Source organism: Myxine glutinosa, chromosome 10, assembly GCF_964187855.1.
Source record: "Myxine glutinosa chromosome 10, kmMyxGlut1.1, whole genome shotgun sequence".
In the NCBI taxonomy this organism is placed as follows: Eukaryota; Metazoa; Chordata; class Myxini; order Myxiniformes; family Myxinidae; genus Myxine; species Myxine glutinosa.
Genome location: NC_136270.1, coordinates 19,071,869 through 19,096,675, shown reverse-complemented (window position 1 = coordinate 19,096,675; position 24,807 = coordinate 19,071,869). Strand labels below are relative to the sequence as shown.

The 24,807-nt window shown below is 46.0% G+C and overlaps 1 protein-coding gene across 1 annotated transcript in view; it reads right to left on the bottom strand.

Annotated features, from left to right (window-relative positions):
- Window positions 1–2,044: 2,044 nt before the first annotated feature.
- The window catches only part of LOC137433630 (aurora kinase C-like), a 36,633-nt gene continuing 13,870 nt past the window's right edge, over window positions 2,045–24,807 (bottom strand). The window contains exons 5-7 of the mRNA XM_068125925.1: window positions 18,497–18,645; window positions 2,399–2,573; window positions 2,045–2,265 (exon numbers count right to left, since the gene is read on the bottom strand). Coding sequence (XP_067982026.1) covers window positions 2,083–2,265; window positions 2,399–2,573; window positions 18,497–18,645 — 507 coding nt within the window. The 3' untranslated portion in view covers window positions 2,045–2,082. The remainder of the gene's footprint in view (window positions 2,266–2,398; window positions 2,574–18,496; window positions 18,646–24,807) is intronic.

Here is a 24,807-nt window from a genome sequence, read left to right as displayed (position 1 = left end):
ATCTATTGACTAAGCGTGGTACGAATAAAACCGCTCTAATCGGGTTCCAATACCAAAGGTAACTGCACGGACCACGTGGTACGCAATCCGCTTGGTGTACTCAAATTACGCGTGGCTCGTGCGAGGATCGATTCCCTGCTTCCGCGGCGGCGCAGGTACTTCGGTACGTGTGAACATCGTCCCGGAACCCTACCGTGCGTTTGCCCGGGAGGGGCGATTCAAGTCTCTCGGTTGCGCCGACCCAAAAAGAACAAGGGGCTTAATCTCCCCTTGGTAAGGGCAGGAGGGTCGGGCGGAAGCCGTAACAATATATATGGTCAGGAGAGCATATATTGTGACATTGAGCTTTCATGAAACCAGGACCACGATAATTAACACATATATGGGCCTGGTACATTAACACACCACTCGGCACTTTAAGACTGCACTTTTCTATTGCATCTGGCGACCTTTAATAAAACAAATCATGCCAGACAAATGGTCATTTCGTGCAAAACGACCCCATGCTCCTGGTCTTCTGTTGTGTTGCTCTACCCTGCTTTCCATTGTGTTCTCTTCCACAAGTCTCGACTTTGTATGCAGAAGTGCCATTCAAGGGCACAGGGATGATGGGCGATATGGCCTTTCCTCGTAATGCTGTATTTGTTATTGATAAACTTGTAAGAGGTGTCCACAACAATCCGAAACCTTGACCATGTTGTGAAACATTGGTTGAGGTTCTCCCCCCTTTTTTTTTTTTTTTTTCCACCCTCACTTTTTTACCTTTATCCACTTTTAAATTCGTTTTCTGCACAACCGCTTGAGCGGTTGATTCAAAACTTTCAACATAGGAGCGACTACCCATGGAGAATTTTTAAACAAAGTTACACGATCGAATGGAAATTGTGGCCGGCTTTCCGAAAAAAATCTTTTCTGCACACATGGGTATTTTACATCTCTTATTATAATAGAGCAAACGCATATGGTTATGTCGCCATGTATGTATGTTTATATGCGACTTAAACCTCTTCATCTTCAAATAAAATTACCACTCTGAATTAACCCTCTTAATTGCGTAAAGACTGCTGAGACCCCTCAGACCTTTGATGACCCTATAATTCCCCCCAAGACCCTTCAGACCACCAAGACCCATGAAGACCCAAAATACCCTGAAAACCCCCAAAGGTGCCAAAGACCCAAAATACCCTTCAAGGCCCTGAGGCTCAAAAAGACTCTGAATACCAAAAGACCCTGAATACCCGAAGACCCAAAACAGCCTGAAGACCCAAAACACCCCGAAGACCCAAAACACCCCGAAGACCCAAAACACCCCGAAGACCCAAAACACCCCGAAGACCAAAAAGACCCCGAAGACCAAAAAGACCCCGAAGACCAAAAAGACCCCGAAGACCAAAAAGACCCCGAAGACCAAAAAGACCTCGAAGACCAAAAAGATCCCGAAGACCAAAAAGACCTCGAAGACCAAAAAGATCCCGAAGACCAAAAAGACCCCGAAGACCCAAAAGATCCCGAAGACCAAAAAGATCCCGAAGACCAAAAAGACCAAAAAGATCCTGAAGACCAAAAATACCCCGAAGATCCTTAAAGACCAAGAAGAACCTTAAGACCCAAAAGCCCCTGAAGACCCAAAACACCTCAAAGACCCAAAATACCCTTAAAGGCCCAGAGGATCCAAAAGACCCTGAAGATCCAAATGGCCCTGAAGACCCAAAACACCATGAAACCCAAAAGACACTGAAATGGTCAAAGATGCCTACCCCTCTGAAACGACGTGTGGTGAGGCACGCGGAGCGGCGCGGAGCGCGCCGAGTCACGCTAGTATTAGGAGTAAACGCTCGGTGAAATATCTTAAATAGATACCTTGATAGGGGGAAGGACTCTCATTCTGGACTTCCCAAACCAAATTTAAAAGAATAACTTTATTTCATATTCAAAATAAGAATACAACAGACAGAGTTAACACATTTAAAAATTAAGGTCGACGAGAGACCAACCAAACCAATAAATTAAGGTCGACATGAGACAAAACAAACCGGTAAAACAATGGAAAAAGGACGAGGTTTGGCAATGAAGTCCCATGAGCTAAAGCTCTGGATTGTTGGCCCGCAGCCAGCCAGGAGGTGTTATGGGTTTAGCATTTTTCTTCACCCATGGATGGGCGAGGACCTCAGTTAGAGAAAGGCGAGTCACTGGGTTGTGTTTCAAAAGCCGAGATATGAGATCTTTGGAACCTTCACTCATGGTTGAAGGGTAGTGTACCTGCACCTGCATTCGAAAAGTATAAAACTGCATTCTTTCCATTAACAATATGGTATGTCCCTTTAAATATGCTCAAAGCCTGACTGCAGATTGGTTTTTACTTTCAAATCTTCCCCTTCAAACTTTCTCCACAGCTTACCTTCAAAATATTGTTGTAGGTCTCAGATCGACTTTGGGTCTGAAAGGGCGGTTTGCCATTTAGTAACTCATAGCAGAGCACCCCCACACACCACAAATCCACCTTCTCATCGTAGAGCTTGTGTTCTATCATCTCCGGTGGCAAGTAATCCAGTGTGCCACAAACTGTTTTGCGCCTGTGGAGATTGGGGGACCACAACAGACTGTTATTGATATAAGCATGACGTCGTTGTTTCATTAAAAAAACATGAATAACACTTTAATTACTTGCTATATTTAAGACTTGCAAGTATATTCGTTCCCCGAGTATGTCTGTGGACATGACCTTTATCAGGTAATCTTCATTACCTCCGCTACCAAAGGTGGATGGAGGTTATGTTTTCACCCCTGTCTGTCTGTCCGTTTGTGAACAAGATATCTCAAAAAGTTGTGGACGGATTCGGACGCAATTTGGCAGAAATGTAGCGTATGTGACAAGGAGGAAATTATTAGATTTTGGTGAAGATTCGGATCCGGCTACTAGAATTTTTAAGTGATTCTTCACCATTGGGAGATTGGGCCAAAACGATACATAGCAGGATATCTCAAAAAGGTTGTGGACAGATTTGAATGAAACTTGGTGGAGATGTTGGGTGTGTGACAAGGACAAATACATTCGATTTCGGTGAAGATTGGAATATGAATTCGGATATGAGAATTATTTAACATTTTTAAAGTGATTCTTCCCATTGAGTGATGGGGTAAAACCAACATATGGCAGGATATCTCAAAGTTATTGACGGATTTGAACGAAACTTGGTGGAGGGTTTGGGTGTGTGAAAAGGACTAATCGTTTCGATTTTGGTGAAGATCTGAATCTGGATTCGGCTACAATAATTATTTAATTTTAAAATTATTCTTCACCATTGAGAGATCAGATGGAAAGCGACATATAACATATTTAAAAAGCGTTATGGAGGAGTTATGAATAAACTTGGTGGATGAGTTGGTTAGGTGACAAGAAGAAGCCGATTAGATTTTGGTTCAGGTCCGAATCCAAATCCGGCCTATCAGTGGGATACAAAACGTAAACTGTTCACCAGGCGGAAGTATGCTCTCGACTGAGTGCCATTCTCGTTCTCTATGTGATTGAGCATTTCCAAGGCAAACGCCTTGCTTTTGGGTCCATCATTTGGTTTGAGTCCCTGCAGAATCTGCACCTTATAGACATAGACACAGGATTTTGCATAAAAGACTCAAACTTTTTCACTGAGGAGAGGCTTCCGTTTGGCCACGCTGCCATAAAGCCCAGATCGGTGGAGTGTTGCAGTGATGGTTGTCCTTCTGGAAGTTTCTCCGATCTCCACACAGGATCTCTGTAACTCAGCCAGAGTGACCATCGGGTTCTTGGTCACCTCTCTTACCAAGGCCCTTCAGGCCCTTCCCACCCTCCCCCCCCCCCCCCCCCCCCCCCCCCGATTGCTCAGTTTGGCCGGGCGGCCAGCTCTAGGAAGAGTCCAGGTTGTTCCAAACTTCTTCCATTTAATAATTATGGAGGCCACTGTGCTCTTGGGAACCTTCAATGCAGCAGAATTTTTTTGTTGGCTTCCCCAGATCTGTGCCTCGACACAATCCTGTCTCTGAGCTCTGCAGTCAGTTCCTTCGACCTCATGGCTTGGTTTTTGCTCTGATATGCATCGTCAGCTGTGAGACCTTAAATAGACAGGTGTGTGCCTTTCCAAATTATGTCCAATCAATTAAGTTTACCACAGGTGGACTCCAATCAAGGTGTAGAAACATCTCAAAGATGATCAAGAGAAATGGGAGGGACCTGAGCTAAATTTAAATTGTCATAGCAAAGGGTATGAATACTTATGTCAATGTGATATTTCAGTTTTTTCTTTTTAATAAATTTGCAAAACTTTCTAAAATCCTGTTTTCTCTGTCATTATGGGGTATTGAGTGTAGATTGATGAGGAAAAAAATGAATTTAAACGATTTCAGCACAAGGCTGCAACATAACAAAATGTGAAAAAAGTGAAGGGGTCTGGATACTTTCTGAATGCACTGTAGTCATTCACGGGTTCAGCATTAGCAGTTTCGCCATTTATCTCATGTGGAAATGTTTGTCGAGGTGACTGTTATTTTTCTGTAATCGCCCATTTCCCTCATCATGGTTGTTACGGATTCGTCACTTCCGTTGTTGTGGTTTTCATCCACTGCAAACATTTTTGATTATTATATGTACTATTATTGTTGTCGTTTGAGGGAAATAGAGGTTACTATTTTCAAAAGGTAAAAACGTTAGTTTTAAATGAAACCGGAACCGGACGACGACGAAGAAGAGAGGAGGAGGAGGAGAAGAAGGCGGAGCGAGTGAGTCGGACAAGAAGTCTAGCTGCTTCGAGGTCTGGAGCGAACGATTGGCGAACGAGAGTCGCGAGTGAACTTTGGGTTTCCCAGGAAAAGGATTCCTGCGACAGAGTTATCGCTGTGACAGATCAACCTGCGTGTCAGGTTTTGTGGTTGATTCCGGAGAATCATCAGAGTGCCGTTACGCCACGAGAAGGGGCCGTCGGCCATTTTGACTCGCGCAGGATTTGCGCATCGTTCAAGGTTTTTCGTCTCGCTTTAATCATTGTAACCGCATTCAGACGTGGATCTGGTGTGTGTGTGTGTGTGTGTGTGTGTGTGTGTGACGTGGCTTTTGAGTGGAAAATCTGCGGTTCGACGATTGTGAGCCGTGAAACGTCCATACCCGAGGGTGTGATTTCCCAGTCGCCTGGAGGGCGCCTTTGGATTTCCCAGTCGCCTTGAGGGCGCCTTTGCGCAGCTTTGGCCGCGTGACTGACTTTCAACCCAACGGGATTCTGGTCTCGCTACGACATCATACGGACGATCGCTGGAGCGGATCGACTTTGGCTTGAAGCCGGAATCAACTTGAAGCCGGGAATAGAGACATTGGGAATCTTCTTCTTTTTGCTCATTTGGAGCACAGTGGGTTATATTGTGCGAACCTGATGGTACCATCATAGGAAATATATATTGGTTGTACAATTGATTACTATTGTTTTTGTGTTGTTATTCTTGTGTGATTTTAATACAATATTTGTTTGTTGGTAACAATTGGTGTGGCTTCACCATTGATCTTTGACATACAGAATAACATATCTTTCTGCCATGACTCCTCTTGGGGCTCGGAGGTACACCGTGACCGGGGTCTGGGGAGGAGCACGTAACAGAAATTGGGGGCTCATCCGGGATTGGCCCAAATTTAAATTGGGGGCTCGTCTTTGCTGATAGAATTCCCTAACATCCTCGTCTGGGATTAAATTCCCTAACACACGTCCGGGATAGAATTCCCTAACATTCCCCAAATTTGTAATTTTTCTAACATTCCTAAATTTTTCAAAAAAATTTGAACATTTTTGTGTGAACGTTAACAGGTGCTAACTAATAGTCACTATGGTGTTTGACGCAGAAAAGTTTGTGGCGTCCCCTAATGAGGCACAGTTCCAGGCGTTAAAAAGATCGGAACTCTTGATATTGGCCAAATATTTTAACTTGGAGGTCCGAGTTAATATGAAGAAAGCAGAGATGCAGACATTGGTGGTAGAATCTCTGGTGGGACAAGGAACATGGAAAGAGGTAGCCTTGGATTGGTTACCCGAGGAAATGAAAATGTGGAGCTCCGGAAAATGGAGATGGAGCTGCAGAGCCAGGAAAGGTTAAAAGCAGAGGAAAGGAAAGCAGCAAAGGAAAGAGCAGAACAGGAACGAGACCCAGAGGAAAGAAGAGCAGAGGAAAGGAGAGCCGAAAGGGAGATAAAGGAACGTGACATGGAGTATCAGAAGGAACTTGAACTCAAGGAGCTGGAATTAATGGGAGAACGGAGAGAAGTAGTATCCATGCCGGCTAGTTCGACAACTAGTCAGAACACTTGGGATGTTGGTCGGCATGTGAGGCTGGTTCCACCCTTCAATGAAAAGGAGGTAGCCAAGTTTTTTTTTACACTTTGAGAAAGTGGCTGAAATGCTAAAATGGCCTGTGGGGTCCTGGACTATGTTAGTGCAAAGTGTTGTAGTGGGTAAAGCTCAAGATATCTATTCGGCTTTACCGATTAACCAATGTGCAGATTATGAGATAGTGAAGAAAACCATTCTCAAAGCTTATGAATTGGTCCCTGAAGCTTACCGGCAAAAATTCAGGAATGCCAGGAAGAGGGAGAGTGAAACCCATGTGGAGTTTGCCAGAATGAAGGAAACCATGTTTGATCGGTGGTGTGACTCGAAGGGGATTGGGAAAAACTTCAACCTGTTGCGACAATTGATCTTGGTGGAGGAATTCAAACAGTGTGTCCACGCGGACGTTAAAGTACATCTGGATGAAAAGAAAGTACCAGAGTTGTATGAGGCAGCAACCGTGGCAGATGACTATGCCTTGACACACAGGATGGGGTTCCACAAACCTAACTTCCCGCCTAGAGTTAGCCAGGGGAGTTATGGTAAATCAGGGGCGGAGAACAAATATTCATGGAGGTGGCCTAGAGATGACTGAGGACAAATCTGATACCGCGACTTTTAGGGATCAGAAGATTACAGTTCCAAGACAGACTTATCTTCCTGGGGGCCCGAGGCAGACCACGAGTTTTTCCTCCGGGCCCACTTGCGCTTTTTGCAAGAAACATGGACATTTGATGTCCCAATGTTACGCCCTGAAAAGGAAAAATCAGGAGCGGAATCAGACTAGTACAACTCCGAATGCATTGGCCAATGCGAAAAATCGCCCTTGGAGGACAGTGCCTTGTGAAGGTTCCCATGCCAAAGTTACAGCATCACAAAACGACCTTGTTCAAAAGGGTTACAAACCTTTTATTTCAGAGGGGTTTGTGTCGCTGGAGGGGGACTTGACTAAGCAGAGACCTGTTAGGGTATTGAGGGACACAGGAGCACATCAATCTTTGATGCTTGAAGGCATTTTGCCATTGTCAGAGAAGACGGCAACTGGTGTTAGTGTTCTTTTACAGGGGGTTGGTGGATATGTTAAAGCTCCACTTCATGTCATCCATTTAGAGTCTGATTTGGTGTCAGGACCGGTCACCGTAGGTTTACAAGCCACTCTTCCTGTAGAGTGTAGAGGGAATCTCTTTTATTATCGGGAATGATTTGGCCGGTGGTCGAGTTTCTGGTAATCCAATGTTGGTTGAAAAGCCCAGTATGGAAAATAACACCGCACAGTTAGAGCAGGAGATTCCGGGTATCTTTCCATCCTGTGCAGTGACTCGTGCTATGGGTAGGAAGTGCTCTGAAGAGAAGGAGAAGGAAGGCGATGTGGATTTGGGTTCCTTAGAGGTATTGAAGGAAAATTCTGAAAGAGGTAATAGGAAAGGGAGTGACATCAAGGAACTTAAGGAAAAGATGGCATCTGGAACCAAAGAGGAAATGGAGTGTCTGTCGGAGACATCTGGGAACGAGGTGGAGCAAACGGTGCTGGTCCGAAAGAGACTTGTTGAAGAACAACACGGAGATTCGGAGATCCAGAGTTTGATAAAGCCGTTACAGAGGAAGAGGCTATGAAGATACCTGTTGGTTACTTCATGAAAGGGGAAATACTCATGAGAAAATGGAGACCACCGGAGGTGCCAGCAAATGATGAGTGGAAAGTTCATTACCACATTGTGGTGCCACCGCCGTACCGGAAGGAGATATTGAGTTTGGCGCATGAGACACCTTTGGCCGGGCACCTTGGAGTGAACTAGAGTACCTACATAAAGAGAGTAGCGACATAGGGGGACCAGAAATTTAGGGTCACGTGACTCCAGGTGCCATTTTGTTTCACACGCGATCGCGTATCAATCAACGCCGTACGCAGCTTAAAACGAATTAGTACTGAAAGTTTGGTGATCAAAAAATCTGACAAAATGACGGGATGTTGCGCCTTTGGATGCAGCAATAAATCGGAGAATGGGTACAAGATGTATAGGTTCCCTGCAAATCCACAAAGACGGAAAGTATGGGAGAACAAAGTGAGCAGAGTGGGATGGAAACCAACTTCGTCATCGTGTTTGTGCGAGGTAAGCAGTGGTGATATCGGTCCCTTAATATTGGCGTATGTATCGGTTCGCACGAAAAGGGAGGAGATTAATCGTATGACGTCATGAAAAAACGCGATGACGCAGCCTCGCAGAACAAGAGCGGAATCTCCATACAGTTCCAGGGGTGTGTGTGTGTGTATATGTGTGTGTATGTGTATATGTGTGTGGGTGTATATGTGTGTATATGTGTACGTGTGTGTGTGTGTGTGTGTGTGTGTGTGTGTGTGTGTGTGTGTGTGTGTGTGTGTGTGTGTATATATGTCTGTGTGTGTGTCTGTGTGTATATATGTCTGTGTGTGTGTGTGTGTGTATATATATATATATGTCTGTGTGTGTATGTGTATATATGTGTGTGTGTATATGTGTGTATGTGTATATGTGTGTATTTGTATTATTTAATTATTTCCCAAGAAGACAATATCTTTTTTTTTCTTCATTTTGCTTATAAAACTCAATAAGACATACTCGATATAATAGTACATTATTTCCAAAAACCCTATTTGTAATCATATTACCCTCAGTCATAAAATGATTTTGCCATGACAATATGTGATCTACCATTGCCTCGACTAAATTTTACTTTTCTCGAGCAAACGAACTTGGGGCACCACCTTATGGACCACTTGTTTGTGGCCGAGCACCACCATGGACCCCAATGTTTTGGGATGTCAATGTCCCAGTCGCACACACCCAGTCCCAGTCGCACGCACCCAGTCCCAGTCGCACACACCCAGTCCCAGTCGCACACACCCAGTCCCAGTCGCACACACCCAGTCCCAGTCGCGCACACACCCAGTCCCAGTCGCACACACACCCAGTCCCAGTCGCACACACACCCAGTCCCAGTCGCACACACCCAGTCCCAGTCGCACACACCCAGTCCCAGTCGCACACACCCAGTCCCAGTCGCACACACCCAGTCCCAGTCGCACACACCCAGTCCCAGTCGCACACACCCAGTCCCAGTCGCACACACCCAGTCCCAGTCGCACACACACAGTCCCAGTCGCACACACACAGTCCCAGTCGCACACACACAGTCCCAGTCGCACACACCCAGTCCCAGTCGCACACACCCAGTCCCAGTCGCACACACCCAGTCCCAGTCGCACACACCCAGTCCGAGTCGCACACACCCAGTCCCAGTCCCAGACACCCAGTCCCAGTCGCACGTACCCAGTCCCAGTCGCACACACCCAGTCCCAGTCGCGCACACACCCAGTCCCAGTCGCGCACACACCCAGTCCCAGTCGCGCACACACCCAGTCCCAGTCGCACACACACCCAGTCCCAGTCGCACACACCCAGTCCCAGTCCCAGACACCCAGTCCCAGTCGCACGTACCCAGTCCCAGTCGCACGCACGCAGTCCCAGTCACACGCACCCAGTCCCAGTCGCACACACCCAGTCCGAGTCGCACACACCCAGTCCCAGTCCCAGACACCCAGTCCCAGTCGCACACACCCAGTCCGAGTCGCACACACCCAGTCCCAGTCCCAGACACCCAGTCCCAGTCGCACGTACCCAGTCCCAGTCCCAGTCGCACGCAGTCCCAGTCACACGCACCCAGTCCCAGTCACACGCACCCAGTCCCAATGACACGCACCCAGTCCCAATCACACGCACCCAGTCCCAATGACACGCACCCAGTCCCAATCACACGCACCCAGTCCCAATCTCACACACACACACACACGCACCCAGTCCCAATCACACACTCACACACACACACACACACACACACACACACACACACACACACACACACACACACACACACACACACACACACACACACACACACACACACACACACACACAAACACACACACACACACACACACACACACGACGAGTATTTTGTGTTAAATATGTCCCAAAGACCGTCTTTGCAATGCATCAAATCAACTGAGGAACTGTGCAACTGCAAGGCGTGCATGGACGATAAAAGACGTGCACGACAGGGACAGAGACGTGCACGACGATAGACGTGCACGGACGATAAAAGACGTGCACGGACGATAAAGGCGTGCACGGACTGGGACATGCACACAGAGAGAGAGAGAGAGAGAGGATAATGAGTTGCATAAAGGGGGGGGGGGGGGGACGACTTTGCCATACAGCCAAGATTTGGACCATGTAGATATTAGTTCACTGGCGGTGCGGCAAGCGCTCGCACCGCGCGGCGCGCGCTGGCGAGTGAAACAAAATGGCGTCAATGCGGAAGTTGTCGCTACTCTCTTTATGTAGGTACTCTAGAGTGAACAAGACCTGTGACAGAATATTGGTACATTTTTTCTGGCCAGGATTGCGACGTGATGTGGCGGAGTTCTGCAAATCTTGCCATTCTTGCCAGCTGGTGGGAAAACCTAATCAGAAAGTCCCATCCACACCTTTAAAACCCATTCCAGCTTTTGAGGAGCCATTCAGCCATGTCATTATTGACTGTGTAGGCCCTTTACCTAAATAAAAACTAAGGCTGGACATCAGTATTTATTGACCATTATGTGCGCTTCCACAAGGTCCCCAGAGGCAGTGCCTCTTAGGAAAATTACTGCTGCAGTTATTGCGAAGGCCTTGATTAAATTTTTCACTTTGGTTGGCCTACCTAAGGTCATCCAGTCTGATCAGGGTTCCAATTTCATGCCAACATTTTTTCAGCATGTGGTACACCTGTTGGGAGTGGAGCAAGTAAGATCAAGTACTTACCATCCCGAGAGCCAAGGGGCCTTGGAAAGGTTTCACCAGACATTGAAGAATATGATCAGAACATACTGTTTTGAATGTGACAACGATTGGGATGAAGGAATGCCCTTATTGTTGTTTGCTACGAGGGAATCTGTTCAGGAGTCATTGGGGTTCAGTCCTTTTGAACTTGTGTTTGGACACGCAGTGCGAGGACCATTTAAATTGGTGAAAGAACAGTGGTTACAGGAGGAGTCACAGACAACAGTGGTAGAGTATGTGTCAACGGTTAGGCACAGATTGGCAAAGGCTTGTGAAGTTGCGAGAACAAACTTGAAAGTGACACAGGATAAAATGAAAGCGAGACATGACAAGAAATCTCAGATAATAAATTTCAGTCCTGAGGACCGAGTGTTAGTGTTGCTTCCAGTTCCAGGTCAGCCACTACAGGCTAGATATTTTGGTCCCTATGCAATCGAAAGGAGGGTTAATGAAACAGATTACGTGGTGACAACTCCCGACCGACGGAAAAAGCAGCAGCTGTGTCATGTCAACCGACTGAAGAAATATCATGAGAGGAAGCCTGTGGAAGAAATGGTTCCTGTCTCACCTGTCGTGCCTGTAGTCGGGGTGCACGAGAATCCAGAGGTTGAGGCCGGTGTGAAGTTTGATAACTTTGATGACCAGGCTTGTCCCAGATTGACGAACACGGAAGTGTTGAGTAATTTAGATGAGAAATTAGGTCATTTGACGAGGGAACAACAAGGACAACTATCCAGCCTAATTTTTGAGTTTGCACATTTGTTCACAGATGTACCTGGTCGTACTGACCTGGTATATCATGATATTGAGGTGGGGGAAGCCACTCCTGTGAAGCAACACCCCTATCGGATGAACCCTGTGAAGATGGAGTATCTTCGGAAGGAGGTTCAGTATATGTTGGAGAATGATATCATCGAACCAAGCAGCAGTGAATGGAGCTCACCATGTGTGTTGGTTCCAAAACCCGATGGCAGTTTTCGCTGTTGTACGGATTTAAAACGGGTTAATGCAGTGACCAAGACCGACTCATATCCCATCCCGAGGATTGATGACTATTGGTAGAATAGGCCCAGCTAAATTTGTAACTAAGTTTGACTTGCTGAAAGGGTATTGGCAGATTCCTCTTACTGATAGAGCCAAGGAAATCTCAGCTTTAGTCACACCAAATGGGTTGTATCAGTACAAGGTTCCTCCCTTTGGATTGAAAAACGGGCCTGCTACATTTCAACGGCTGATTAATAAGCTTATTGCAGACCTTGAGGGGGTGGAGGCTTATCTGGATGATGTCATCATCCACCCTATGACCATGGAAGATCATATTAAACAAATTCAGGCATTTTTCAAGAAACTGACCGAGGCAGGGTTGACCATCAACTTATCTAAGAGTGAGCTTGTAAAGGCACAGGTGGTGTTCCTGGGCCATGTAGTAGGTCAAGGTCAGGTGCAACCGGTGACAGCCAAGATAGAAGCCATTGATCGCTTCCAAGTTCCAAAAGGGAAGAAGGAGCTTATGAGATTCTTGGGTATGGCTGGTTGGTACCGGCGGTTCTGCAGGAATTTTTCTGATGTGGTAGCCCCTTTAACGAATTTGCTGAGGAAAGAGACCAAGTTTGTTTGGGATGACAAATGTCAGGCTGCCTTTGCCCACGTCAAAGCAATATTAATGAGCTCTCCTGTCCTAGCAGCCCCGGATTTTCAAGCACCTTTCAAGTTGGCCATTGATGCAAGTGATGTGGGGGCTGGGGCAGTTCTATTACAGGAAGATGATGAGGTGGAGTGGATCACCCGGTGTGCTACTATTCCAAAAAGTTTAACAAACATCAGGCAAATTATCCCACCATGGAAAAAAAGACCCTTGCTCTCCTGCTAGCGCTTCAGCATTATGAGGTGTATCTAGGAACTACTACCTTTCCTATAAAAGTCTTCACTTATCACAACCCCTTAACCTTCATTTTAAAAAATGAAAAAATAAACCAGAGGTTGATGAGATGGTGTTTGGCTTTGCAGGAGTTCAACTTGGAGGTTGAGCATGTAAAGGGTAGGGACAATGTCGTTGCTGATGCTTTGTCCAGAATGAACTAACTTTGGAAATTTCTGTAGGTTGTTTGGAAGTTTTGTGGCTTTATTTTGGGGAATATTAATTATTGTTGCTCACGTGAATTGATAATTTGGGTGTGAGTTTTACTTTTGTTTGTTAAAAGAGTTTTTGCCTGCAAAGAAAGTTTTCACTATGTTCAAACTTTCTTTCTTGAGGGGGGGAAGTGTTACGGATTCGTCACTTCCGTTGTTGTGGTTTTCATCCACTGTAAGCATTTTTGATTCTATGTACTATTATTGTTGTCGTTTGAGGGAAATAAAGGTTACTATTTTCAAAAAGTAAAAAGGTTAATGTTTTAAATGAAACCGGAACCGAACGACGACGAAGAGGAGGAGGAGGAGTAGTAGAAGAAGGCCAAGTGAGTGAGTCGGACAATAAGTCTAGCTGCTTCAAGGTCTGGAGCGAACGATTGGCGAACAAGAGTCGCGAGTGAACTTTGGGTTTCCCAGGAAAGGGATTCCTGCGACAGAGTTGTTATCGCTGTGACAGATCAACCTGCGTGTCAGGTTTTGTGGTTGATTCCGGAGAGAATCATCAGAGTGCCGTTACGCCACGAGAACGGGCCGTCAGCCATTTTGACTCGCGCAGGATTTGCGCATCGTTCAAGGTTTTTCGCCTCACTTTAATCATAGTCACCGCATTCAGATGTGGATCTGGTGTGTGTGTGTGTGTGACGTGGCTTTTGAGTGTAAAATCTGCGGTTCGCCGATTGGGAGCCGTCAAACGTCCATACCTGAGGGTGTGAATTCCCAGTCGCCTGGAGGGCGCCTTTGTGCAGCTTTGGCCACGTGACTGACTGGCAACCCAACGGGATTCTGGTCTCGATACGACATCGTACGGACGATCGCTGGAGCGGATCGACTTTGGCTTGAAGCCGGAATCAACTTTGGCTTGAAGCCGGGAATAGAGACATTGGGAATCTTCTTCTTTTCGCTCATTTGGAGCACAGTGAGTTATATTGTACGAACCTGATGGTACCATCATAGGAAATATATATTGGTTGTACAATTGATTACTATTGTTTTTGTGTTGCTATTCTTGTGTGATTTTAATACAATATTTGTTTGTTGGTAACAATTGGTGTGGCTTCACCATTGATCTTTGACATTCAGAATAACACATCTTTCTGCCGTGACTCCTCTTGGGGCTCGGAGGTACACCATGACCGGGGTCTGGGGAGGAGCATGTAACAATGGTACATAAGAGCCAATCTCTCCTCCCCAACCAACACCATCGTCATTGTTATCAGCTTCATAATCAACATTCATTGTAAGATGATTTGTGCAAGTTTTTTTCTGTAGTGCAGGCAGTACCCAGTTTCTGAACACAATGTGTTCTTGAAAATAAAGTTCACAAGCTGTATGTTCGTAAACCAGAACAATAAATCCCCTTTAAAAACATGTAAGTCCTTTATTGGTTCCCAAACCTGAATTAAACCGTTTTGGGTTGCTTTTATTTACATGAAGACATTATTAAATGTGCTTTTAAAATAAAAATGAAGAAATTGATGCCATAAATACAAAGTAATCCTTACTATAATTCATGGACCGGTGCGTTTGTCACGCTACTCCTCCTGCAGTTCTGGGTCGATTACACCCAGACTTGCAACAGTTAGGATAAGCATGACCCCAATTAGTGCATGGTGGTGGCGTTGGGGGAGGTGGGAGTGGGGTGGGGGATGCCAATTCTCTATATAAATGTATATCGTGTCACGCCGCTCCAGGTGGGAGAGGGTATCACAAGTCTCCACCCTTTACAGTACAATACTCCTGTCCCCACGTTTTCCAGTGCAGTGAGGTGTTTTCAACTGCCGGTGAGGAACCCCGTGGAGAGATTGCTGTCTCGTGCCGGTAAGAAACCCCGTGGAGAGATTGCTGTCTCTGGTGCTGATAAGGAACCCCGTGGAGAGATTGCTGTCTCTCGTGCCGATAAGGAACCCCGTGGAGAGATTGCTGTCTCTCGTGCCGATAAGGAACCCCGTGGAGAGATTGCTGTCTTGTGCCAGTAAGGAACCCCATGGAGAGATTGCTGTCTCTCGTGCCGGGAAGGAACCCCGTGGAGAGATTGCTGTCTCTCGTGCCGATAAGGAACCCCGTGGAGAGATTGCTGTCTTGTGCCAGTAAGGAACCCCATGGAGAGATTGCTGTCTCTCGTGCTGGTAAGGAACCCCGTGGAGAGATTGCCGTCTCTCGTGCCGGTAAGGAACCCCGTGAAGAGATTGCAGTCTCTCGTGCCGGTAAGGAACCCCATGCAGAGATGGCTGTCTCTCGTGCCAGTAAGGAACCCCATGGAGAGATTGCTGTCGCTCGTGCCGGTAAGGCAACCCGTGAAGAGATTGCTGTCTCTCGCGCCGGTAAGGAACCGCATGGAGAGATTGCTGTCTCTCATGCCAGTAAGGAACCCCATGGAGAGATTGCTGTCTCTCGTGCCGGTAAGGAACCCCATGGAGAGATTGCTGTCTCTCGTGCCAGTAAGAAACCCCATGGAGAGATTGCTGTCGCTCGTGCCGGTAAGGCAACCCGTGAAGAGATTGCTGTCTCTCGCGCCGGTAGGGAACCGCATGGAGAGATTGCTGTCTCTCGTGCCAGTAAGGAACCCCGTGGAGAGATTGGTCTCTCGTGCCGGTAAGGAACCGCATGGAGAGATTGCTGTCTCTCGTGACGGTAAGGAACCCCGTGGAAAGATTGCTCTCTCTCGTGCCGGTAAGGAACCCCGTGAAGAGATTGCTGTCTTTCGCGCCGGTAAGGAACCGCAAGGAGAGATTGCTGTCTCTCGTGCTGGTAAGGAACCCCGTGAAGAGATTGCTGTCTCTCGTGCCGGTAAGGAACCCCGTGAAGAGATTGCTGTCTCTCGTGCCGGTAAGGAACCCCGTGGAGAGATGGCCGTCTCTCGTGCCGGTAAGGAACCCCGTGGAGAGATTGCTGTCTCTCCTGCCAGTAAGGAACCCCGTGTAGAGATTGCTGTCTCTCGTGCCGGTAAGGAACACCGTGGAGAGATGGCTGTCTCTCGTGCCGGTAAGGAACCCTGTGGAGAGAGAGATTGCTGTCTCTCGTGCCGGTAAGGAACCCCATGTAGAGATTGCTGTCTCTCGTGCCGGTAAGGAACCCCGTGGAGAGATTGCTGTCTCTCGTGCCGGTAAGGAACCGCATGGAGAGATTGCTGTCTCTCGTGCCGGTAAGGAACCCCGTGAAGAGATTGCTGTCTCTCGCGCCGGTAAGGAACCGCATGGAGAGATTGCTGTCTCTTGTGCCAGTAAGGAACCCCATGGATAGATTGCTGTCTCTCGCACCGTTAAGGAACCACATGGAGAGATTGCTGTCTCTCGTGCCCGTAAGGAACCCCGTGGAAAGATTGCTGTCTCTTGTGCCGGTAAGGAACCCCGTGGAGAGATTGCTGTCTCTCGTGCCGGTAAGGAACCCCGTGGAGAGATGGCTGTCTCTCGTGCCGGTAAGGAACCCCGTGGAGAGATTGCTGTCTCTCGTGCCGGTAAGGAACCCCGTGGAGAGATGGCTGTCTCTCGTGCCGGTAAGGAACCCCGTGGAGAGAATGCTGTCTCTCGTGCCGGTAAGGAACCGCATGGAGAGATTGCTGTCTCTCGTGCCATTAAGGAACCTCGTGGAGAGATGGCTGTCTCTCGTGCCGGTAAGGAACCCTGTGAAGACATTGCTGTCTCTCGCGCCAGTAAGGAGCCGCATGGAGAGATTGCTGTCTCTCGTGCCGGTAAGGAACCGCATGGAGAGATTGCTGTCTCTCGTGCCGTTAAGGAACCCCGTGGAGAGATGGCTGTCTCTCGTGCCGGTAAGGAACCCTGTGAAGAGATTGCTGTCTCTCGTGCCGGTAAGGAACCGCATGGAGAGATTGCTGTCTCTCGTGCCGTTAAGGAACCGCATGGAGAGATTGCTGTCTCTTGTGCCGGTAAGGAACCCTGTGAAGAGGTTGCTGTCTCTCTCGCCAGTAAGGAACCCCGTGGAGAGATTGCTGTCTCTCGCGCCGGTAAGGAACCGCATGGAGAGATTGCTGTCTCTGTGCCGGTAAGGAACCCCATGGAGAGATTGCTGTCTCTCGCGCTGTTAAGGAACCGCATGGAGAGATTGCTGTCTCTCGTGCCGGTAAGGAACCCCATGGAGAGATGGCTGTCTCTTGTGCTGGTAAGGAACCGCATGGAGAGATTGCTGTCTCTCGTGCGGGTAAAGAACCCCATGGAGAGATGGCTGTCTCTCGTGCCGGTAAGGAACCGCATGGAGAGATTGCTGTCTCTCGTGCCGTTAAGGAACCCCGTGGAGAGATGGCTGTCTCTCGTGCCGGTAAGGAACCCTGTGAAGACATTGCTGTCTCTCGCGCCAGTAAGGAACCGCATGGAGAGATTGCTGTCTCTCGTGCCGGTAAGGAACCGCATGGAGAGATTGCTGTCTCTCGTGCCGTTAAGGAACCCCGTGGAGAGATTGCTGTCTCTCGTGCCGGTAAGGAACCCCATGGAGAGATGGCTGTCTCGTGCTGGTAAGGATCCCCGTGGAGAGATGCTGTCTCTCGTGCCGGTAAGGATCCCCGTGGAGAGATGCTCTCTCTCTCGTGCCGGTAAGGATCCCCGTGGAGAGATTGCTGTCGCTTGTGCCGGTAAGGAACCCCATGGAGATATCTGCCGTTTGCGGATTGCCTAGCATCTGATTGATAATGCTGCCGATTGTGTGGGGGGTACTGTTATTGCTTGATTAGGACAATTGTTGACAGACGCACGCCGAGACCAAGCTCCTTTCATATTGTAGACAAAGTTTCGAACAGAAACATGGATATGAAGTATATTCTTCGTACAAATAGATGTTTGGAAGCTGGTTGTTTGTAAACTGGGAACTACCTGTATTTAACTATCTGTAATAAGACTGTTGGCAGTTGCTCATGAAGTAGTAGTCTTAATTAGCTACAAGACAGCAAGGATGAAAACAACCATCCCACCATTTTTAGTCTTTCAACTTGTTTTCAATGAATGTTCCCAAATATCTGCAAAACATTGCGATTAAGAAGTTAGCCACAAAGGAGATCGAGGAGGATTTGCTGGAAACCCACTAGAATGGACAAGATCAACGCAACAATTTTGCTTTTCACGGGATGGGTGGGTGCGAGGGGGGAGGGGCGAAGGAGGAAGTATCGACCTGTACGCTCAAAACTGTGGTGGGTTCCAAAAAGCAAATGTGCAATGGGCTTACCTTGAGGAAGGTGCGTGCACAGACCATCCAAAATCCGCCATCTTCAGCTCCCCCTGCAGTCCGAGCAGCAGGTTTTCTGGCTTTATGTCACGGTGAATCACCTTCTTGGAATGGCAGTACATGAGGGCATCAGCAATCTCTGCTATGTACTGAGAATAGGAGGTGGGTGAGGGTTAGTATATTTAAAGTCTGGTGGGGAAAGGATATCTGCGTCTTGAGATAGACTTTAAATACAACTAGAGTGAAGTCGATGGCAGAACATCGCAAATTCCCAGACTACCCACCTAAATTAAATTTGAAAGATGGCAAAATGTTCCATCATGAATTAGCCAAAATCAAATTTTGAGTTTAATTATTTCCCCCTTCACTCCATTTTGACCCATATGAGCCCAAGTCACCACCCCATAGGAAATGAACCGGAAGTCAAATCCAAAAAATCGTTACATGTTTCATGCGTCCCCCAATGCTGATTGCATGTATAAAGTTTCAATATAAATGTTTTAAAATATGGCCATAATTGCATTGTTTAGTTTTTGACTCGGCCCCAAGGAGTGGGGCCAAATTGGCACTTCTCTAGCACATTCTGCCCCACCGTTTAGGAGGAGATAGCATGACAGGTGTATTTAACATTTTAAGTCTGTCTGTATTTAAAATCTAAACAAGTGTATTTAAAGTCTGTCTCAAGCTGTAGACATCCTTTTCCCAACATGGCCCTGGTGAGACGCAGAATATGCTGTTCATAATTGTGGTGCTTTTCAGTGAAAACAACTAATGCTTGATCACAAGTGATATGACTTCTAATCCATTGTTGAATCGAATTTATATTTTTATGAAAAGACCAACAAACCCCACATACTAAGGTTAAAGCTCAAGGATGAGGAATGTAGTCATCAGCAAAAACTAAAGATGATTTTCCAGATAGTCAGAGAGATCGTCGATTTAAATTAGGAAAAATTAATTTGAATTTTTTTTATTTTTATAAAACTGAAATTTTGAATTTATTGTATAAAACAAACAAAAAAAAAACCGTTCCTCTGTCTTGTCCGTTGACTCCGTTTGTGTCCACAAAAAAAAAAAAAAAAACTAGAAAAAGACATAAAATGGCATCGCCACCGTGGTTTTAGTAATTTTGCTGTACGGAGTTAGAGCTTGCCCAATGCCCATATTTACAAGATTATACACGATATTACTTTGGTCGATTACAAAACAAAATCTTCTGCATATATATATATCTACTGTATATATATATATATATATATATATATATATATATATATATATATATATATATATATACTCATGTATCGTCCTTGTGCTAAGTTTGAACAAAATCGGTCCATGCATATCGATAAATAAATGGTTGGGGACACATTTATATATAATAAATAATAACCACCTTTAGAGGCCATTTTCCCCCGCAAGCGGGGGTTGGCCTTTTTCGGGGACCGTGGTTGTTGTTGTTTTTTGGTCCCCTGTGGGGACATTTTTACAAAACAAAAAAACCAGTCGGCCATATTGGATCCGATTTCGAAAAAATAATTGATGTGCACTTGTAAGCAATCATTCATTATCTCTTTGCAAAGTGTGAACAAGATTGGTAAATGTATGTCCAATAAATGGTTGAGGGAGTATTGAATACCGGGGGGTTTATTTTATTTTTTTAGGAACAACTAAAATGGTCACCAGACTCAGTCGACCATCTTTGATCAGATCACAAAATAGAGAGGTGCACGTGTATACCATCACGTACTGTGCTTGTGCCAAGTTTGAACAAGATCGGTAAATGCATGTCCGAGAAATGGTTGAGGACATGTTCAACGTAGTTTTTTTTAACAACTAAATTAACCACCAGCCATCTTTGATCGCATCGTGAAACAAAATGTGCATATGTATACCATCATGTGTCGTCGTTGTGCCAAATTTGAACAAAATCGGTCCATATTTGTTTGAGATATGGCTGTGGACAGACGCATGTATGGGCGAGACCCGATCCATTAGCCTCCGTTTCGGACTAAGTCCAACGGGGGCGAGATGCTGGCTCCGAGAGTGGAGGAAGTCAGTAATCAGTGTGGAGTTGACCTTGGATTCCATAGGCAGGCAGTTTGGAGAGTAAAACAGGATGCCAGACTGTATCAAGACAGCCCTGGTCTCATGCCTGACATTGAAGGCTTCTATCCATTGTTGGGAGAGTAGAAGCAGCATGGTCAAGGCAGAGTGATCCGAATTTAAATCCGAATTGGTGATCTGAGATGAGGCTGTTGGAGAAAAGAAAGGATTTAAGATAAACTGCGATGATGGATTCCATGACCTTGCTGATGATTAGAAGTAAGCCAATAGGTCTGTAGTGAAGGGCATCGGTTTTTGAACCTTGTTTGTACAATGCTGTGATGTTGGATGATTTCCAAGCAGATGGAATTGGACCTAGGGCAAATGACAGCGTGAAAATAGCAGAGAGACAAATTGCAAGAGCAGCAGAGCAGCTTTTTAAGACTCAGGAGCTGATGCCAAATCAGTCAAGGGTTGCCAAAACCTTCACTTTTTCAGGTGCGAAAGCCACAGTCCAGGAGCAGTTGGGTATGACTGGGAAGTGTGTGCGAGGGGTTAGAGATAAGATTTGGAAGCAAACACAGAATTGAGGCATTCGGCCTTCTCACGAGCGGAATCGGCTGTGGTGCATTTGAAGAGAGGGGAGGGATGGAAGTGGAGCATACACCAGAGACAGACTTAACAAGGTGCCACCAGGTTTTGGAGGAGGGAGACAAGTTTGAAAGTTGTAGACAATAATTGGGTTAAATGTGTTGGGTAAGAGGTTGACATATTGTAAACAAGGAAGAAAGTGAGACCCAAGCAAAACAAGTTTCGGAGCAGGAACTTTTTCTGCTGTGGCATTAACCATCAACTAATACCTCAATTTCAGACTGGTTGTTTAGAACCTGATTGGTTTGTCATTTTTTGAAGATAAAATAAAAAGCAATATTAAAACGAGAAAGCATCTGAAAAATGTAAGGCCGGCCATGTACGCTTCATGGAGACTTCTTCTTCCATATGCTAAACAAAGAAAACAGCTAAAAAACAAAATACAAAATAAACTGACGATTCTAGGTGACCTTGACTTTTCGACCTCAAGTACAATAGGCTTCAGTGCCCCCAATATACAAACCTGCCCAGGGGGCAAACCCCCCATTTTTTGTGAAACCAGACACGGTCTGCTATAAAAGGTTCTTGTATATGGTTGGATTCCTTAGACCCCCAGCAACAACTTCCAGGTGGACAACCTTTCCAACAGGCTACTGTAACTGTGCAATTCAAGATGGCGTCCAAGATGGTCGCCATATTTGTAAATCTCCATATTGTCGTCAATTGTTATCTTATTTTCATGTGTAATACTTTGTTTCTCTGGTTTTCAAGGTCAGGGAATCTATTCATGATGGTTTCAGAGTGATATGATGTGTTTTATACCATGTACTAGGCCTAATATTTATTACATGTTAATATATTATTTTAAGGCGACCATGACAGAAAATCTACAAGAACAATACACAGTAGTTTACTGTTGTTGTAAGAACAATAATGGTACAGAAAGGTACTAGTTACCAAGAACAGATTACATGAGAAATGAACGACTGCATGTGCTTCACAGTTTGGAATGCAAGCCAAATGGCTGAGGCAAATATTTGTAAAATTCATGTCAGTGATACACGCCCCAATGTTGCATCCTATGAACAGGTCTACCACTCAATCTAATGCTGCAATACAAGTGTCCATGTGAACAGCTGATGGTATACAGTTAATTGTCACTGTTTGAGTCACTGCTGTCAAATGCTGCAATGTATTTCACTCGGCTGCACTTGGTGGCTGATCCCTGGCAACGACATACAATGTAACAGGCCACGTTCTTCCTGGCACAGGAACAGTTCCTGTTGCAGCCTTTGGTGCAGCCACATGCAACAGCCTTTGTCTGTGGCCAGGCTGATTGAGTTGACAGGACTGGAACTAGTTTCCCATCCTCCAGAGCCCAACCATAATCCACAAATGGGGGAAGCTGAGGCTTGGCCACATGTGCAGTCTTATCTATAATAGTTGCAAGAGCTGCACGCTGTAGATGTAGAAGGAATGTATGTTCTGTTGGTGGGAGTAGTTTCAGCATGGTTGACCTGTTGATCAGGAATTTATAGGCTCTAAGCTTTCCAAGATCGCAGTCCTCAGTCATCAGATATGTTAGTGTACACAGCAATGACAAGTTTGCGTGCCTGGTTGATGAGGTCTGATGTGATCTGGTTGCGGTTCTGACCTTGCTCACCAAAGTGTTCGAGCTCAGTTATGTCTGTGGTATAGCTACGGTTCAACCAGGTCTTTTTGCCAGTGAAGAATGGGTAGCTGGTCGTATCCCTTCCACTCAGGCTGTGGATGAAGGGAAGTGCACGACATTTCGTAGCCATTTGGTGTATGGGCAGATATGTCTCTGCAGCAGTTCTTACCCACAGTTCAGGAAGATCTTCCAGAATGCTGGCAGCATAGTAGATACAAATGATGATTATATCTGTGTCATTGCCATGAATGACCACCCTATCAACACCTTCATTCTGGACACTATAAATAGCATGAAGCATTACTCTGGTATCAGCCTCCTGCTGTGTAGACTCCAAGGCAGTGATGTCGGTGGCTGACCCCTCAGTGACCAGCATGCTCTTGGTTTCTTCATTGAAGCCTCCACCTAAGTAAAGGCGAGTTGAGCCCAGTGCTGGATTTAGCTGTTCACTCTTGCTCCATGTCTCACACAAGAAACTCAGAAGGGCTGCTTTGTTAGCTGACACAGAGAAGAATTCCTGTGGGTCAGGGGCTTTGTACTGCTCACTGACCGCAAACACCTTTGCTTGCCTGGATTGGCCATACCTGTGTTGCTGTTCTGCTGATTTGAGGCTTTGTTCACTGTATCGGTCGCAGCAGAAATGTATGATCTCTGTGCCAGCAGGCACATCTTTCAGCAGCTGCTCCTTGTAGCGATCAGCAATGTTTCCAAATGTCTCATTTTTCTTGAAGGACCAATGGCGTATGGCATGCATTGCATCAACCACTACTGTCGTCTTCCAGTCTCCTTGTGGCAGAATATCAGCACTGGTCACTTGAGTCTCCTCCTTCAGTGTTTTCACTAGACTAGCCTTTGTACCTGCAGCCCTCATGGTTCCATCTTCATTGAATAAATATGGGGGTACTTTACTGCACTCGTGTTTGCCAATAAAGTTGACGACATCGACGTCTCCACCACTGGCATTAACCTTGAATTTTGGTTAACCTTGAATGCTGGGAAGAGGTACTGCACCCAGGCTGGTTCAAGTCTTCAGCATCACTGCTTCCAATGTTCTTCTTTTCAGCAAGTTTGTAACTTTTCATTCGTGTACCAGTTTCTACATTTACTGTGCCATTTGGGCATTTTGTCTGTCAGCCATGTACCAGTAGCCAAATCATATTTGAGTCTCTCAAATGTCTGATCTTGTCGAGCCTTCATGGCCAAAACTAGTTTGTCTGTTGTTGTAATATTATATAGTCCCTTTGCACCAAGTCCTTGACATATTATGCACTTTGTGTAGTCAATGTCAGTGTCCTGGCGTCTCCTCTTGGGTTCCTTTTTCAGTGACAAGCTTCCTTCCACCACCCGTTTCTCTGCCTGGGTCATCATCATACCTCTCATGCAATCACCTGCAACAGCAAAACCACCACCATGTTATGCATACTAGCAACTAGAGTAGGCCTACATGCAAGCTATTGATATGCTACACTACATGCAAATTTCTGATATGCTAGACTACATGCACACTACACAATGGCCACACCACTACACATCACACAGTTTTGGCCATTTCTGCCCACATGATTTTTATGAGACAAATGGCATAAAACACATCATATCACTCTGAAACCATCATAAATAGATTCCCTGACCTTGAAAACCAGAGAAAAAGTATTACACATGAAAATAAGATAACAATTGACGACAATATGGAGATTTAAAAATATGGCGAACATCTTGGACGCCATCTTGAATTGCACAGTTACAGTAGCCTGTTGGAAAGGTTGTCCACCTGGAAGTTGTTGCTGGGGGTCTAAGGAATCCAACCATATACGAAAACCTTTTATAGCAGACCGTGTCTGGTTGACCACTCTTGCTCCCTGGGTAACCCTACTCAAATTTCAAGTCAATTGGATGAATATTGATTTTATGCAACCTTGACATTTTGACCAAATTATTATTTTGTCTTCTCCATATTCTCCATGTTCTCCATATTCTCCAACTAAATTTTATGACAAAAGCT